This window comes from Bactrocera neohumeralis, unplaced genomic scaffold (assembly GCF_024586455.1).
Source record: "Bactrocera neohumeralis isolate Rockhampton unplaced genomic scaffold, APGP_CSIRO_Bneo_wtdbg2-racon-allhic-juicebox.fasta_v2 cluster10, whole genome shotgun sequence".
Lineage (NCBI taxonomy): Eukaryota > Metazoa > Arthropoda > Insecta > Diptera > Tephritidae > Bactrocera > Bactrocera neohumeralis.
The window spans coordinates 1,016,059-1,030,825 of NW_026089623.1; the positions used below are offsets into that span (position 1 = coordinate 1,016,059).

General features: G+C 33.5%; 1 protein-coding gene across 2 annotated transcripts; it reads right to left on the reverse strand.

The window, feature by feature from the left end:
- Positions 1-3,276: 3,276 nt before the first annotated feature.
- LOC126764835 (DNA excision repair protein ERCC-5) lies at positions 3,277-11,357 on the reverse strand. 2 transcript variants are annotated; one of them, XM_050482410.1, is made up of 9 exons: positions 11,039-11,357; positions 10,704-10,826; positions 10,475-10,650; positions 9,779-10,415; positions 9,207-9,720; positions 5,539-6,445; positions 5,046-5,484; positions 4,737-5,002; positions 3,277-4,664 (listed from the first exon to the last, which is right to left on the reverse strand). In XM_050482410.1, the coding sequence occupies exons 2-9, from the start codon at positions 10,789-10,791 to the stop codon at positions 4,053-4,055; spliced, it is 3,639 nt and encodes a 1,212-aa protein (XP_050338367.1). In that variant the 5' UTR covers positions 10,792-10,826; positions 11,039-11,357; the 3' UTR covers positions 3,277-4,052. The 2 variants fall into 2 exon arrangements, with proteins under 2 accessions (XP_050338367.1, XP_050338368.1); XM_050482411.1 differs by having other exon boundaries at positions 3,647-4,664; positions 4,737-4,987; positions 11,039-11,356.
- Positions 11,358-14,767: the final 3,410 nt, after the last annotated feature.

Consider the following 14,767-nt stretch of genomic DNA (forward strand, 5'->3'; position numbering starts at 1 on the left):
TATTTTATTGCTGATTTAATTATGATTCATAAAAGTATTTTGAAACCGCCGATACAAAAAAAAAATAATTTACTAAATCGTGGGCTTTTGAATTTTAAACAAGAAGATGCCAAATTCAATTAATTTAATTATTTACAAGTTATGGAGATCTGTACCTGTTAAAGAAAGTGACAATACGCCCTCATAATTTAGCAACAAGGAAGGCTTTGATGTAACGTGTCTGTAAATATGACATTTGATATTAGATATATAGTATATTTGACGCCGACCGTGCCGGACGGGAAGTTCGACAGTTATTAATATAATATTATAATTGTTAGTTATTAATATAATATTATAATTGTTAGTTATTTATATAAATTATAATAAATCGTGGAAATCGCAGAATATTACATTGGCGACGAGGATAATTGGGAAGTATTTTACATTAAATCAGAAAGACCGTATACGATTTTGAATTCAAACGGGAATAGCGGCGCTAAGTACACACACACACGCACAGATTCATACAGGTATTTTGTTTGAATATGCGTTTAGGGGAATGTAAGAAGAAAATTTTATTCAGCGTTACCTGAATAACGGAATTTATTCCAAATGGAATGAGATTGAAATAAATTGGAAATTTCAAGGTGGAAATAAAAATGTTTAAAATGAATTGAGAAATTGAATAAAGAATTTCAAATTTGCAAATGGATTTGGATATTCCAAAAAAAAAAAAAAAAAAATAGAATGGAAAATTTGATAATGAATCGAGAAATTTAAAGAATTGAAAAATAGTTAAAAAAAAAACGAAAAGAAAAAATAAGGAAAGAGTCTATTCCAAGTGGAATGAGACAAATGCAAATGAATTGATGATTCGAGAAATATAAAAAAAAAACTAAAAAATAAAAATAAGTAAAGAGTCTATTCCAAATGGAATGAGACAAATGTTAGAGCGAAATGAATGATTGAGAATATGTGTATATTTGTATATTTCAGATGAAATACAGAAAGGGACGAAATGTAATTAGGTATTGCATTAAGAGACTATATTCCAAATTTAATAACGTTGGAAACAAGGGTAAAGTGATTCATTTGTTTTTCTTTATGTGTAACAACTAGGCCATGAGTAAAATTTTAGCTAATGAGTTTTTTCTCAATGAATGAAAGATAAGAAAACACAGTTTTCCAAATGTAATCGAAATTAATTTACATGATTTTATCAGCGAGAAATAAACATGACGGAACTGAAACCATTTCTAGGTCAGGGAATGGACAAGGCGTTATGACGTACGGAGTGGGAGGCGTGGTTGTGTTTGTTTTAAATATATATTGACGCAGAGGAGATAACCTCTATATATAAGAAAAGAAATAAACTCGGAATTCCGCTTTTGAGAGGCACTTGTTTCGTTCTATAACACCACTGGAAGGAGAATGTTTTACGGAGTTTTTGATGAGATTACGATTAGCAAAATGTTCATTTGGCGAAACCAGAGAACAGATTGCAGAAATATGTTTAAAAGATAAAATCATCGATGTCTGGGCACCGTTTGGTTTAAAAAAAGGTTACTTGAAAACGAACTAACTTTGGATGAGGTCATCAAAACATGGAGTTTTGTTGAACAAGTCAACAAACAAACACAGTCTATGACACCCTAATCCAAGCGGCATTAACAAAATTGCACTGCAAAGTATAGAAAGCGAGTGCAGAAGATGTGGTTAAAGGGGACATCGTGAAAATAGTATGAAGTGTCCCGCCAGAAATATGAAATGCGATAGAATTGGACATTTGGAGGAGGAGATCCCGTGTAAAATATGAGGTTACATAATTTCTATGATCATCGATTCGCGCTCTAAATTGAACCTGATCAGCCATTCAGATTGGCAACGATTAAGCGAGGAAAAGGCTGTTATGTTTAACTCACGTGCTGAATCAGCGAATCATTTTCGGGTATATGCTTCAGATCGTCTACTCAAGGTATTACAAGTTTTTGAGGCTCCAATTTCGGTATAAAGCGATCCGAAAATGATTACTACATTTTATGTAATCGAAAATGGTAAACAATCTCTGTTAGGACGGGACACAGCTATCGAACTCAACGTTTTAAGAGTAAGTTATGACGTGCATAGAGTTGAGGAAGCTGAAGCGTTTGCCAAATGGTGGGATGTTTCTGTCAAGCTGTCTATTAACGAATCTGTGCTTCCCGTGCAACAACCCATGAGACGTGTGCCGACGGCGTTGGAGGGCAAAATAACTGAGGAACTGGAAGAGGCTTTAAAGTTTCCTAGATATCGCCGGTGGTGATTGCCTTTAAAGATGATGGCAAATACTTCGCGGATCATTTCATTTGCCAGTAAGAGTCTCTCTCTAAAAAGAGATATTCCCAAAACGAAAAAGAAAGTCTGGCCTTGGTGTGGGCTGTGGAAAAATTTTATTATTATTTGGCAGGGCTACACTAACCGCTAGAAACTATATTTAAGCCAACCTCACGACCCCCAGCGAGGATCGAAAGATGGTTGCTAAGGTTACAGTCATATCGTTCCCGAGTGATATATAAACCAGGGAAAGAAAATATTGCGGATTCGCTATCAAGGCTTTCCCAGGAAAACAACGCTGATCCATATGATTGGGTCGGAGAGCAGCATATTTTTCGAATAGTGTCCGAAGTCGCTCTCCATATCACAGATTACCGAGATATCTATATTAGACGAAGAGATACAAGATGTAATGACGTGTCTAAGTCAGGACTCCTGGAAAGCGAATATGTCAAGCCCATATTATCCATTTCGTTTGGAACTGTCTATAGTTGGTAATATTCTATTATGGGGAACTAAATTAGTGATCCCACGAAAGTTGCGAGAAATAATTCTGGGCCTTGCACATGAGGGACATCCAGGAATAAGTGCAATGAAGCAGAGGTTACGCTCCAAAGTTTGGTGGCCCTGTGTGGACAAAGATGTTGAAAAATACTTCAAGACTTGTCATGATTGCCTTATAGTTTCAATGCCACCAAAACCAGCTCCGATGGAGAGCACCCTTTCACAAATGGACCCTGGAAAAAAAATTGCTTGGTAATTTGGAAAAGATTGTAACCACAAACCCATTAAGTTCTGCAGCGCCAGTTTTCCTCGATGCCGAGTCTTTTTCCCGAACTACCTCAACATCTGAGGATCAGCAGAAGCTTAGCGAGAACCTCAAACTACGTCTGGAGAAAAAGGAAGGAATGTGGAGATCTGTGCCTGTTAAAGAAAGTGACAATACGCTCTCATGATTTAGCAAAAAGAAAGGCTGTGATGTAACGCGTCTGTAAATATGACATTTGATATTAGATATATATTTGAAGCCGACCGTGCCGGACGGGAAGTCCAATAGTTATTAAAATAATATTAAAATTGTTATAATTTATATAAATTATAATAAATCGTAGAAATCGCAGAATATTACTCAAGTTATTTTAAAGTTTCAGGCAAACAGTAAATATGTATGTACACCCAACTTTTTTTTACACGGTAGATACGTTCCTCAGAAAACTGTGTAAAAAAAACCGTGTAAAAAAGAGGCGTTTCCTATAGTAAAATGGGGGATACGTTCCATGTCATCTGAAAAAATAAAGAACTATGTATATTTACTTCGAAAAACCGTGTAAAAATGTTGAAAACTATAAAATTTCAGATATGCATACAAATTGTATATTTATATGGCATTTTATTGAGCATTAAAACATAAAATACATAATTCATGCAGGTGAAAAATTGTTACATAATTATTCGTCGCTACTTGATAACAAGCGCAATTGTTTGCGACTAACTGGACTAAAGTCGGTATCATCACTGGAGATAACCATTTCAGCAATGTAAATATCATGCGAACAAAATGTGCAGGTAAGAGTTATCGAATAAAGGGATTTCCCGGTCACTACTATGTATGTTCATTTCAGCAATGGTGCTAAGTGTGGTAAAAACAAACATAATTACAAGACTAGATTAAAAATTTTTTACAAACATTTGTTTTTTCAACCGTGTAACTTCAAATCCGTGTAAAAAAAAGAGTTGGGTGTATATAAACTTCGTTTTCATTCTGTTCGTCTCTTTTTGGCATATTTTCTAACTGACATTACAGAGGTAGACTTATTCAACAATGCAGCTGTGTTTTCTCTATACCGGCGTATTATATCCTTATCGTTTTCTCGTTGTCGGACCACTGGTTTACTCTCCGGTAGGAAAGATGAACGTCTACATATTTCTTTCTTCAATACTGAACTTGTGCTTGCAACATCTGATACAGAATTACTCTGAACAGAATTATTCATCTCATTATGGGTTTTGGTGGCTTCATTTTGAATGTTTCTACATCTGTTATTGCCTCTTTTTTTAATAACAGGCATTTCTACTTCGCTTTCATTCAATTTTCCAGCCATTGTATCGATCGCTTTCTGTACTCTCTTGCTTACTTTTAAGTCTCGTGGCTTTAAAGCACTTTTTATAGTAAAATAGTTGCGTATACTGGATTGAGTTTGTTTATCGTTGATTCGTTTCAGCACAGGCTTAAGCACTTCATCTGTTTTTACTGTTGTCCAACCGAATACTTTTTTCGCGAAAGCATGTATAGATTCAACGTCGGGATATCCCCAGCTAAATGTTGCCTTACTATCATCAATTGTTGGGAACAAATATTCTTCAATAACCTATTATTAACATATATATATATAATATAATTAATTAATTTTCAATGTCTACACAATCAATATTTTTCTTACTGCTGGATTGGGAAATCCGTCATTTAATTCAATGTTTTTTAATTTTTTTCGCAAGTTAAGACGTGTAGAACTACCAGTAGGCTGTGTTAAATCTTTGTGTATTTTGAACCAGTCTCGAAAACGGTATAAGGTTGACAGTACGGAGCTAGTTGTTATACTTTGTTCGCTACAATCTTCTTTGGTAGGCTTTGTTGCCAACGAAAACGTTGCCAAGATTTCCAAAGCTGTAACAGTACCAATGCCATGTATACCTATTAGAATAGAAACTATATTGAATTGAATATGTAAAGCACTTAAGTATATTATTACCTGTTGTGTAATCACTACCTACTAAGCAAGCTAACTGTATTAACTTTGCACGGTCACAGTTAAAAGCATGGCTAATTTTATCGGCTTCAAATTTTAAAACGTGTTTATTTTGTTCAAAAAAATTCTTATATACGGTTCTGCCGCCAAATAACCAAATATCACTGTCATCAGTAATAGTACCTTGAGTTAAATTTGCTGAATCAAGAAAAGCGCATTGTGCTTCTGCCTCCATAGGTGCAATAACATAAGGAATGCCAAATAATCTTAATAACTCCTGGCATTCAGAATGCATAGTTTGATTTATTGCTGTGCCCATGCGATCTTGTCGGTTACGTTCAATTTCTAAATCTCGTCGTTCTTTGGCTAATTCTGAAGCTAGTACTTCTAGTTGCTCGGAATTTTGTTCATTGACAATACTGGTCGCAGTTTTTAGTAAATCCTAAATATTACACATTTAAAAGTGTTATCTATCAATATTTTTCTGCATACAAACCTCACCACATAAATTGGCATTCACTTCCTCTTTATTTTCAGGTGATTTACTCGTATTTCCAAATAGTGTTTTGGATGCTTTCGAGAGCTTTCGCCCACGAAGTGAAGACTCATTCAATTTCATAACGCATTCTTTTCGGTGGGATGAGTTTGATTTCTTCACAAAAAAAGGGGACTTTACATTACATCTTTCTCGTTTATCGTCCTTCTTTTTATTACTTTCTGGAGTTCGTTTTACTACATACTTTGTTTCAAAATACTCGTTAATACTTTTGTTTTTTGTAGGCGTTTCAAATTTAGGTGATTTATTCGGCGTTACATGTTCCAACCTTTGGTCATCACTGTCATATATTTCTATAATTTCATTAATATTAACGTTATCTAAATTTATGTTTTTGACCTCATTTGCTTGTTTTTTGAGATCATTGAATATAGAAGACATTTGAGTAGTTGTAGCTACATTTTCCATTGTTATCGGAGCTTTTGGCCCATTAGTTTGGACAAATTTCTTGTCTTTTGATCCCCAATTTACATTACTACACCTATCAATAGATTGGTTACTGTCCACTATGATAATTTCAGAACTTTCATTAGAAATAGAACATTTAGTGACAAAAGTTTCTGCAACAATTTCAGATGGTTTCTCCTCTTTTGATCCAAAAATATCTGTAAATAAATCGTCTTCAGGAAATATTCTGTCTTGAGTATCTATAACCACTTCCAAATTAGACACGTTTTTACAAGTCATTGGTATATTATCGACAACTTCTTCTAAATCCGAATCTGTTTCTGAGCTATCACTCATTCGTAGACTTATCTCTTGACTGGATACTTCGAATGATTGTTTAGAAATTTCCGCATCGCCAGGATTTATCTCGTTTGACTGTTTGTATGTACATTGGGTAGAACTTCAAAATACAACATACATATATAATTATTTGATGTATATTTTTTTACAAATATTGGATTATTTAAATTAATAAGTGACATAAACATTTTATATATGTAGATATCCTCACCTAAAATGCAAAATAACGTAACATCACTTTACACAGGTTTACAGGAGAAGCAAAAAACAGTATAAAAAGAAAACCACTTGAGATTTTGAAACAAAATTTTCAAATCTGAATTAAAATGAAACTATAAATATATCTTAGATAAATTATCAAGAAAAAATAAAGCAAATTTAAGCGTTTTCATTTACTACTCCGTACCAGCAAAATTTCTAGAATTATTGCAATGATATCGCTACCGCTCTCACTTTGTCGGGAGCCACAGCAGAGCCATAGTATAACATGTAAAAGTATGTGCTCTGCTCTGCTCCGAGTTTTGTTAGGTAAAAAACTATTGCTGAAGCGAGAGCAAAAAATGAAGTGCTGTGCTCTGGCGTAGCGGTATCAAAAAATTGGGAGCGGTAGTAGAGCAGAGCTAATGATAATTTTTATTTGCTACTGCTCCTCATGTGTTTGCTTTTTCTTCTTTTTTGCTATTTTCTGTCATCTATGTACATATATAAAAGAAAGTCGTATTAGTTATAACATTTATAACTCAAGAACGGCTGAACCGATTTGGTTGAAAATTGGTGGGAAGGTAGCTTAGAAGCAGAGTAAGGACATAGTATACTTTTTATCTCTTTATGTTAAAAATAAATACAACTTATAAATACAAAAATAAAATATTTCAAATCATAATCAATGGTTCAAAATGCTTCGCTGTCTTGCGTTAGGGAGGTCAAGACTTACATTCAGACATCCCACCGAATGGAAATTAAACGCCTGCGAAAATTTGTTTTGCTAATTTATAAGTTCGAACACATGAGTTCTTTTTTTCTATGGCCTCACAAAGGACTACATATGTATATGTAGTAGTCCACGTTCGATCTTTGATCAGCCATGTAACCTAACCTAACCAAAGAACATTCAACATAATAATTAAAAATAAACATAAACAAGAAATCAAGGCTAACTTCGCTAAAAAAAAAAAAAAAAAAAAAAAAAAAAAAAAAAAAAAACTTATATTTGCATACATGAGCGACATGTTATTTTGCTTAACGAAATCAAGCACTTGATGATACGTTCTTTTTATAATTTTTAATATAGCTCGGGGATTTCTGATCGCAGAAGCTTAAAATTTGTCACACATACATATGTTATATGTATTATGATAATTTTGAACTTTTTGATGATACGTTATTTTGCATTTCAGCTGACAAATTGTAATAATTTTTAAATTTGAAATCATATCCGTTAAGTGGCGTTATCCAGACGAATACGGACAGAGTTAGGCGTTAAAAAGACTGCATAATTATTCAACTGGATCAACTTGATTTTGATCGGTCAATTTGGAATGGCAGCTATAGAGGTCCGATCTGAGAAATTTGTTGAACTGTGTACCAATGTATCAGGAATGACCAAATTTCATGAAGATGTCTTGTCAAATCAAAAAAGTTCTCAATAGCAAAGTGTATTCAACAAAGTAAAATAAGTATATGTCGTTTAATCTTTCTTTACGTTTATTTGTTATCTCAATGACAATAGATTAAAACCTTTCGTTTATCGAAAAATTCAATTTTTGAAAAAAGTAAAAAAAAATTTAAAGGAAAAACATAAAATAAATAAATAAATAAAAGTATGTGGAGAGCAACTCAATTAGTCATCGAGAATATGTGGGCTACATTTTAAGGTGAAGAAAATAAGAGAAGCTCCCCTTAAAAGAAAAACATTAATTTAAATTACTTCCCATTCTTAAAAAAGATAGGAAAGAGCCCATCATTTTCTGATGGATAGAAATTTACGTTTTTGTCCTAACACGTGAATAAATACATATTTACTATTTTATTGTCAAATAAACGTAAGTCAAATACTTATTTCACTTTGATGAATACACTTTATTCAATACAAGAACTTGATTTGGATCATTCAGTTTGTATGACAGCTTTATGCCCATGATTCAATTATAGAAGGTTGTGTCGATACGAATCTTTCTTCCTCTTAAGAAAAAAAGTGTTTGTATCTATAATGTCAAAATTAGTTGTTTTTCTCATAAATTTTCTGTTTGTATTTTGATGGCTTTGTGTTATTTACCATCGCATTTCAATTGGTTGAAATCTTTGAAAATTTTATTAAATTTAACATTATTTTTATAAAACCAAAACACTACAAAACAGCTAATTTCGACATTATGGATCCCATTAGTTTTGACAAATTGTTGTTTTGGGCTATCGACAAAACATTAATAATTTAATCATGATTGAAATTTTAGAAAAATTTATTTTTGTTTCTTTTACTTTAGTTACTTTTGACAAATTGTTTTCGGGCTATTGACACAACTTTCTATAATTGTACCACATACTACATATGTACATGTAATTTTGAAAAAATATAAAATCAAATAAAAAAGTTTTCCATAGACCAGACAGCTATAGATAAATTGACTCAAATAGGCACTCTGAATCATTTATATATGTATGTACGTATACATTTTTATAGGGTCTTCGTCGTTTCCTTGGTGATGTTACAAACGTCGTGGCTTAAAAAACCCTGTTTAGGGTATAAATATTTAATGGACGGATATTTCATCAAAAAATTATTGCAAATAATTATAATTAAAATATTGCTAATATTAATATAGCAAAAACTAGTTAGATGATATTTGCGAAACTTTACTTACATATAACTTAAAGGTGCCACGATTCCCTTGGCAACATTAAAATCCTCATTCTCAGTATCATAATCAACTTGCGTCTTCTCCATTATTTCTCCAACTTCTTCGTCATTCAATCCACCATATTCAATCATATAAGCACGAGCCGGGCCAATCGCGGCATTTTTTAATTGATTACGTTGTTGCCGGTTCAGTTTTATGTCGACATTAGTGTTGTAATTATAGTCTTCATTACTATACACTGGTTCCGCTTCATCTTCCACTGATAGAGCAATAGCCAATGCTAAATCATCATTGTGTTCTTTATTTATTTCATCTAATTGATTTCCAAAGCATTCATTGCTTTTTTTAGGTTCTTCCAAATTGTGTGCAACTTTATCCTCAGGGACACTTATTTTCACAGCGCTATCATTTTTTATCGAAGAGGATACATTATTTTTATTATCTTTCAATAGTGTTTTGCGTAAATCACGCACTAACATAAAGCGGACGGCTTCATCGGAACATACTGGTTTTGCCTCTGAAATTATTACATTTTAAAAATTGTATTAAACAATACCCACATCTTCAATATATACTTTCATGTATATTTTCGGGATCTAGAATCCCCTCTTCAGTAAAGAAGTTTTGTAAATCTGTAAATGTTAATGCTCGTTCACCCATTTCTTTCTCAGTTTCTTCAATACTTTCTTGAACAGCGCGTCGCTTAAGAAGCCTCTTCATTTGAAAAGAACTGAATTCGTTACTGCTCGAAGGTAATTCATGTAGACGACCCCATGAAGACTGCTTGCGCGTATCCTTTATATCTACCAATATTTCATGCCGAACTTCAGGTGGCAGGCTTTTAAAATGTTCACTGCGCACATCTATTGCTTGAATGTTTGCAGTATATTCCCCCCAAGGATTAGAGTCATCAAAGAAGCTGTCAGCTTCTGATACTTCTAAAAAAGAACTAAGGCATGAATCCATGTATTCCTGATTCTTCTTAGATTCTTTTTGGGCAGGAAGTTCAGGTAATATGAATATATCATCTTTTTCATTTTCATTCTTATTATTATGATTATTTTTTCTTTTGTTAGGCGATTTCGTTAAGAATTGAGCATTAACACCTAATGCTTGTTGCACTAATTTTTCTTTAGCAAGTGATTCAAGCAATAGAGATTGTATTCTATTCGCTTCATTGTTTATCTTACTACGTTGGTGATGCCTTCGAGCCTACAATTAACGTATATGTTTAAATATTTTCATTTGTACCTATGCGCATATGAACTCACAATTGTATCACGTTTCAATTGTGGCACCAATCCATCAAATACAAAAACCGGACGTATACGATAGTACAATAGTTTACACAAACGATGGAAAAGACCCAATAAATGAGCATGTGGTAACAAGGAACCTTTATTATCTTGAAATCCTTTAACAACCTGATGAAGCCAAATGGATATATCTAAAATAATATTAAATGTTAATATTATTTTTGATAAAAATGACTTCATGTACCAATAGCAAGTATTTTTCCATCCAGAGTTTCAATAGGAACAGGGCTACCACAAGGCTCAACCAACTTCCAAAGACCTGTTACTCCCATAACGGACAATTTCTTTTATTTAAGTTACCGAACGTCTAAATTTGTAAAGAAATTAAGCAGAACTTAAAGAAAAGCTTGTAATCTTATTAATCATTCTGAAATGGTATTTCTGTATTATATGACGGGGTATATTCACAGTAGACCACATTGCTTCTTTTTGTATATATGGTTTTGCACACATCTGGCTTTTCACTTATAATTTCTCATAATGTAAAGCATAAACATCTAATTATAAAAAATTTTCTACCTAATTATAAATAATTGTGGTAAAGGTTCAGGAGAGCGGCTTTTCCGAACACGTGCACCAATTTTCACGGGAAATGTCTTAAAATTCGTTTTTAATTCCAATTGGTAAAGGTTCAGGAGAGCGGCTTTTCCGAAAACGTGCACCAATTTTCACGGGAAATGTCTTAAAATTCGCGTTTTTAATTCCAATTTACGAATATATACGGCTCGTTATCTATTTTTATGTTTTTTTGTAGTAAAAACAAAAAGAAAAATTATGATTTTGCACGATATTTACGCTATAAATGGCATCGCTGTTCGAAATTCAATTGGATACTAGTGATACAACCAGCGATCGGTTTCGAAATATCGATACTCTCGATATTAGAGATTAAACAAGAATTGATAAAAATGTGAGAAACATAATAGAAAAATAATAATAGTTGGAAAAATAAATTAAAATATCGATATTCTCAATATTCGAGTCTGAACGAGAATTGGTAAAAATGAGAAATACGTAATAGGAAAATAATAATAATTGGAAAAATAAAAAGAAATTAAAATATCGATACTCTCGATATTTGAGTCTGAAAGAGAATTGGTTAAAAGGAGATATACATAATAGAAAAATTTATAATTCATTATTATTGCAGAAAGAAGAAGAAGTTGGACTCAGAAGAATTATGAACGCCGGGCTGTTGGACCGACCAGGGTTATTTTTTTCGAGCGTTCAGACCCGAATATTGAGAATATCGATATTTTAATTTCTTTTTATTTTTCCAATTATTATTATTTTCCTATTACGTATTTCTCATTTTTACCAATTCTCGTTCAGACTCGAATATTGAGAATATCGATATTTTAATTTCTTTCTATTTTTCCAACTATTATTATTTTTCTATTATGTTTCTCTCATTTTTATCAATTCATGTTTAGTCTCTAATATCGAGAGTATCGATAATTCGAAAACGATCAGTGCATAAATCAATAGATTCGAATTTACAACAGTGATGCCATAATTTCGAACATAACCTTGCCATTTTCGTTGAAGTGAAGTGATTGTGAAGTTTTACATATTTTTATAAAAATAACAATAAAAACCATTTCTCTAATTAAATTATTAAAGAACATCAATAATTACGTGTATATTCATTCACCGTCGAACTGTCATCGTAACCGGTTGCTTTTCGCTCTGTGCTTATTGAGTTTGTTAAAACGGTATAACGGTTTGTTCTGCGTTTATATTACGCTCGTGCTTTGTTTGTGAATTAATTTTTTATCGTTTTATATCTTTTCAATCACTTAATTTCTTAATTTGTTAAACTAAAATTCGCGTTTACTATGGCCCCTGGGGCCACCAAATTAGGGGATAATAGGTTTTCCCTATTATCTCCAATAATGAAAAAGAAAAGAAAAAAACCAAATCCGATCCCGTTAGACCAATTTCCAGAATTACCAGTCTCAAACACGGATGATCCAAAATTTTTGGTCATGTCATCGCTGGACGACAACAAGCCACTTAATTCGTCATCATGCTTCGCTACGTATAAAGGTATTCAAGCAATCAGTAAGGAAGTAAGTAAAGTTACTGAGCTACGTGATGGTAGCCTACTGCTCTTTGTAAATAACAACAAAACAGCTAGCAAATTTCTTTCTGCAAAAATTTTACCTGGCGGAGGTCATATCAATGTCAAGCTTCATAATACTTTGAATACGGTTAAAGGCACCATATACGCCCCATTCCTGAATAACTTATCAGAAGAAGATATTGTTGATGGTCTTAAGGAGCAGGGTGTTTCTGCTGTACATAAGTTTTCACGAATTGCTGACGGCTCCCGTAATCCTACGGGTGTAGTTTTATTAACTTTTGATAAATACAAACTTCCTGAAAGAATTGATGTTGCCTGGAGGAACCTCACTGTCCGTCCGTATTACCCTAATCCTATGCGTTGTAAGCAATGTCAATTAATTGGCCACACAGCAAAATACTGCCGTAATTCACCTTCTTGTGTCTCATGCAACCTCCCTTCCGATCATACCCCACCTACTGAATGTAAGAGAATAATGTGTGCAAATTGCTCGGGCGACCACCCGGCATCATCTAATACTTGCCCTAAATATCAACAATCCAAAGAAATATTAAAAATTAAAACTATTTATAAATGTAGTATGCGTGAAGCTGTTACCAAGTATAAAATTCAATTTTCTCATACAACTTCTAATGCAAACTCTTTTGCCTCTATAGCTAAAATTTCTAACAATACTAATCAAATCAATAATGAAACAACACCTAATAACAAATCCAACAATCCTACCAAAACTAATCTAACAACAACTACAGACATCAATTCATCTAAACAATCCCTTCCAACCCATCCTACCTCCTCTTCTGTCACTTCTCCTTCCCCTCTCTTTTCCCCTTTATCCATCTCTGACTCTCCTCTCAATATCCTTTCCTCCTGTCCTATCACACCCTCCCCCACCCTCTCCTGCTCGCAAGATCCTCTTGCATTACCCAATTTTCCTTCTTACAATGAAGACATTTAGTTTAAATAAAATATTCGTAGCTTAACTTTTTTCTTTTATAAGTTTACATATGATATGATTACACTTCTTCAATGGAACATTAACGGTTATGTTAATAATTATATTAACTTAGAGTTACTTAAGAGATCGTACAATCCATCTATTATCCTGTTGAATGAAACTCACCTATCTTATAATGCCTCAGCTTTTACCCCTAGGGCTTATGTGGGATATTTTATTAATCTCCCACATAACACCACCAACAAGCAGGGAGTTGCCATCCTAGTTAAAAGAAATCTACCTCACGTATTACTTCCCATACCCCTTTCAATTTTTTCTTCTGTAGCTATTGAGATCCTCGCCCCCTATAAAATTTCAATCATCTGTGCTTATTCCCCTCCTGATCAATCATTTTCTACTACTGAATTTTTAAATCTTATTCCTTCCGGTTCAAATCCTTTTATCTTGTGTGGTGACTTCAATGCTTGGAGTCCCCTTTGGGGCTCTGCTTCGGCTAACTCCAAGGGACGTAGCATTGAGAATGCCTTACTAAGATCCAACTGCATTGTTTTAAATGATGGTTCCCCCACCCATTTTTCCACTCACTCTACCTTCACTAATATTGATCTTTCCATATGTTCTGCCTCCCTCTCCTCAAAAATTTCCTGGTGTTGTATTGATGATCTCCATGGCAGTGATCATTTTCCCATCCTTTCCAAAATATCTACTTCTCGCCCTCATTCATTTTTTAAGCCCAGGATTCGGTTTAAAACTGATTCGGCTGATTGGGATAGGTTTGAAGAAGCCTGTTTTTCGCATTCACGTTATTTCCCCTTTTCTTCCAATATAAATCAAGAGGCTTCTAGAATCCAAAAAATTATACGTTCTGCTTCTAACTATTCTTTTCCCCTTTCTTCTTCTAAACCAGTCAAGCTTGCTCCTCTTTGGTGGAATAATGAGCTTTCTGCACTAAGAAATCTGAAACAGATCGCATGGCATCAATTTAAACGTTTACGTTCTAGTGCAAACTTAATAGCTTACAAAAAATCCAATGCACTTTTTCGCCATAAAGCTAAGGCTGCTAAGGTTCATTGTTTCCAAGAATTTACGAATAATATCACGTCTTCTTCGGATTCTAGAAAAATCTGGACTGATATGAAAAGACTGGCTGGTTTATCACCTTCTTCTCCTATCACTTATTTAAATACTCCTCGGGGCACTCTAC